The sequence below is a fragment of the Tachyglossus aculeatus genome, unplaced genomic scaffold, assembly GCF_015852505.1.
Source record: "Tachyglossus aculeatus isolate mTacAcu1 unplaced genomic scaffold, mTacAcu1.pri SUPER_6_unloc_5, whole genome shotgun sequence".
NCBI lineage: Eukaryota > Metazoa > Chordata > Mammalia > Monotremata > Tachyglossidae > Tachyglossus > Tachyglossus aculeatus.
The window spans coordinates 977,083-981,293 of NW_024044840.1; the positions used below are offsets into that span (position 1 = coordinate 977,083).

At 41.3% G+C, this 4,211-nt stretch overlaps 1 protein-coding gene across 1 annotated transcript; it reads right to left on the reverse strand.

Moving 5' to 3' along the window:
- Positions 1–570: 570 nt before the first annotated feature.
- On the reverse strand, positions 571–1,941 carry LOC119922131 (testis-expressed protein 50-like). Its single transcript, XM_038742144.1, has 3 exons — positions 1,627–1,941; positions 749–844; positions 571–651 (listed from the first exon to the last, which is right to left on the reverse strand). Exons 1-3 carry the CDS (start codon positions 1,939–1,941, stop codon positions 571–573), a joined length of 492 nt encoding a protein of 163 aa, XP_038598072.1.
- Positions 1,942–4,211: the final 2,270 nt, after the last annotated feature.

Consider the following 4,211-nt stretch of genomic DNA (forward strand, 5'->3'; position numbering starts at 1 on the left):
AGTAGCAGAAACTCCTCACTCTCCATCACCTGCTCAAATGTGGGTAAGAATGAGAGTAAAATATTGGTATATCCAAGAAAGTATTTATTCCTATGACTCTCTATCCTAAACTGGAATACTGTTCAAACCAATGTCAGATGGAGGTCCACAAGACCGAAGAACCAAATTCTCCTAGAGTGTATGAAGACAGAGCAAGCTGCTCAAGAGCAGCTGTTAGAGTTGGCCTTCTGTTTTACTAGAATATTCCACTCGACTGTAAGCTTGTTGTTTAGAGGGAACATGTCAGCCAAACCTATTACACTGATATTTTGTACTCTCCCAAGTGCTTCGTGTACAGCACTCTGCATGCAGTAAGCACTCGACAAATAGGATTGATGGATTATAATAAGGACATGTCAATTAATACAACTCTTACAAATTTGCAAATATTTGCCATCAGATACTTTCTAAAAGAAAAAAGTAACCAAAATGATAACTTTATTTAAATTTAATCCATTTATCATTTACTAAATATACACTACAAAACTTCACTATACTACAAAACAATCCTAACCCCAGCTTTTGAAATTCTCAATGGTGTGCCTCCCCATGAAGGGATTCCAAGCTTGGAGGAGGAGTGCGGGGACAAATTGGTAAGGTTAGGAAGGTCTTCTAGTTTTCCTCAGGCTTGTTGACCACATAGCTGTTTCCTCTCTTCGTTCCTATGGTGATGGTTCATTCTATTGAGGATATTGCTCAGCATCCACACAGAGATCACCACCCTGGAGAGCATCTGCTTCCTGCTGTGGTTCAAGTGACCCTTCAGTTTGTCACAGGCAAAAGCTGAGGAAAGGTCCCTTTTCAGCTATAAAGCAAAAAGAAACAACTGATTGAAAGTTTTTTTTTTCTTTTTGGATGTCCAAACCAAGTTGTATTCCTTGTCTTAAAAATGCAAATTGCAGTAAGCGACTCTCCTAGTTCAGGACTATGTAATCAGGCCATTTCACAAGAATCACCATGATCTAGTATGAAGAGCATGGGCCCTGGAGTCATAGGACCTGGGTTCTAATCTCCACTGTGCTGATTGCTTGCTGCGTGTCCTTGGGAGAGTAACCTAGTTACATCAATATATCATTTGTGAAATCCTGAAATTAACTTTATCTCGGCCTGGCCCATGACTCTTAACTAGTCAATCAATCAGGCAATCCATTGAGTGCTTACTGTGTGCAGACCTTTAAATCCTGAGTGCTGAGTACTTTAAATCCTTGTGTGGTCTCTTGCCTCCTCCCCTCTAGACTGATAAGCTCCTTGTGGGAAAGGAACATAGCTACCAACTCTGGTGCATTGTACTCTCCCAAGGGCTTAGTTCAGTGCTCTGCAAACAGTTAGCTCACAACAAATACCACCGATGGATTAGATTTTTTTTCACCTCTTCCCGTACTTAGCACAGTGCTTGGAACCTGGTTAATTACTTAGTGAATGCCACAATAAAATAAGCTCACCAAATGGGAGGTGAAGTAATCATTAACAAGGTTGCCTTGTTTTGTAACAACGCATGAGGAATTTATATTCTTGACCTGTGCCATGGACACATACAATTTCAATCTATAAACTAATTTTCAGCTATCACTCGCATCACTAGTTCACCTTCCTCACATGATGCTTCCATTTGGTCCAAAGGTTATGTGCAGATAGAGCAAGTTGGATAAAACCCAGGCCTGTCAAAAGACCACGGAGAAACTGAATAAAGTTGAAGGTGGAAAAACTGCAGCAGAATATCTCCAGAGGGAAAGGCAAACAGTACACTGAAGGTTGATGTGGAAGCTTCAATTTAAACATTTCCTCCGGCAGAGTCCCCCATCCCACTCTGGCCCACAGTTCCCTGTCAAAGAAACTGTGGCCCTCTTCCACTGAGATGGCAGACCCGATAAGGATGGCCAGAAATAGACCTTGAGGAAGCATCTTTCCCCTCAGAGGGAAAGGAAACAAAGGAAACAAAAAAATCGCTAGCCAACTGAAAGATGATGAGTCCAGAAAACAAGAAAAGGATCCAGCAAATCGACACTTCGAATACAAAATAATTTGCCCTAAGCTAGGTACAGTCACAATCACGTGTGCCAAAAAAGCAGTAACTTAGTGACCAGTATGACATCATCAGCCAAGTTGCTTCCCATCCAGAATAGCTCTGACTGGAACATGGAGTTTCCAGATATACTTAGAGGATGGAATTAAAATTGAAAGATATCACCCAAACTCTTATGATGATCATAATCATGATGAGAAGCAGTGTGGCTCAGTGGAAAAGAGCACGGGCTTTGGAGTGAGAGGTCGTGGGTTCAAATCCCAGCTTCACTAATTAGCTGTGTGACTTTGGGCAAGTCACTTAACTTCTCTGGGCCTCAGTTACTTCATCTGTAAAATGGGGATTAAGACTGTGAGCCCCCCGTGGGACAACCTGATCACTTTGTAACTTCCCCAGCGCTTAGAACAGTGCTTTGCACATAGTAAGCGCTTAATAAATGCCGTCATTATTATTATTATTATTATTATGTATACAGTATACATGTGTATGTATATTATCTATATATGTTTACAACAGAAATTTGTACAATGTATTGTTTGTATTGTTGTACAGTTAATTTTTATAATTATTAATATATAATAATCATGTTATGTAATATACAATTGTAATTGCTATTAATTATAGTAATGATAATGTTCATAACAATTGTAATATGGTTGTTTTTGTGCTTGTTAAGTGCTTACTAATGGTGCCAGGCACTATGTTTCAGTGGTGCAGTTGATACATACACTAGGATCAGACACAGTTCTTGTTCCACTTAGTTTAAAGGGTAGAAAATAGAGGTATTTAAACTACACTTTCCAGGTGGGGAATTTGAGGCACAGAGAAGCTAAATGACTTACCCAAAGTCAGTTGGCAGAGCCTGGATAGGAGACCCTACCTTCTGCCATCCAGATCTATACTCTTTACAGTAGGCTCTGCTGCCTCCCACAGCCTTGAGTACCTTAAAAATTCTGTTTTCATTGATAATTGCTTTGTGACTTTCTTACAAATAGAAAAAAAAATGACGCGATTAGTCTTAGTAGTACCTCTGACTTTACCCTCCAAAATAGTAAAGTTTGAATGGTCGCCATATTTTACTTGTAAGATGTTTGAAAATATCTGAGCACAGTGGGTTGACTGTCTTCCTGTCTTGTGTGGCAATATGAGGTGATTTTTTTCATGATATTGTATTTTTTAAACATTTACTATGTGTCAGGAACTGTACTAAATGCTGGGTTAGATACAACTTAATCAAGATAGACACAGTCCAGTGTCCCACATGGGGCTCACAGTCTTAATCTCTATTTTACAGATGAGGAACCTGGGGCACAGATAAGTTAAGTGACTTACACAAAGTCCCACAGAAGACAAGTGGCAGAGCTGAGGTTAGAACCTGGGTGCTTCTGACTTCCATATCTATGCTCAATCCCCTAGGCCACAGTACTTGTCTCAGGCCATGCTGTTTGTAGATGAAACTCATGAAAGTGTTCTAGAATCTGGCTAAAGTGGTTTCACTAAATCTGACAAATCTAGATTTTCCAGCAGGAGAGAACACTGGATATTATTGGATGCTAAGAGAGATATTTTTTATTTGATTTCCTGGAGTTACTTCCCTGCCGCTGCAATACTTTTTCAGCCATTTTCAGAGCAGACCATGGTAAATTGGTTTGCTCCTTAAGGGTTGGGAAAGGGAGGTGTGTGTGTGTGTGTGTGTGTGTGTGTGTGTGAGTGTGTCCGTGTGTGTGTGTGCGCGCGTGTATGTGTGTGTGTGTGAGTGTGTCCGTGTGTGTGTGTGTGTAGAGGAGAGGGCCTGCTTGATTCGGGGCTTCCAGTGCTGGGCTTCACAAACCACTGCTTACTCCGGGTTCCGAGGCAACACGGAACGACTTGATTTGAGGGGCCCATAGTTGCCACGGCCCCATCTCTGAAAGATGACAATTCCTCTCCCCACCTTCTAAGCCTTATTGAAGGCACATCTCCTCCTAGGGGGCCTTCCCTTTCTAAGCCTTCCTTTCCCCTTCTCTCTCTCCCTTCTGTGGTGCCCTGATTTGCTCTCACCCCTGCATCAGCCCCACAGCACTTCTATACATAGCAACAATTTATTTATTTAGATTAATGTCTCTCTCCAGCTCTAGACTGTAAGCTCTTTGTGGGCAAGGAATGTGTC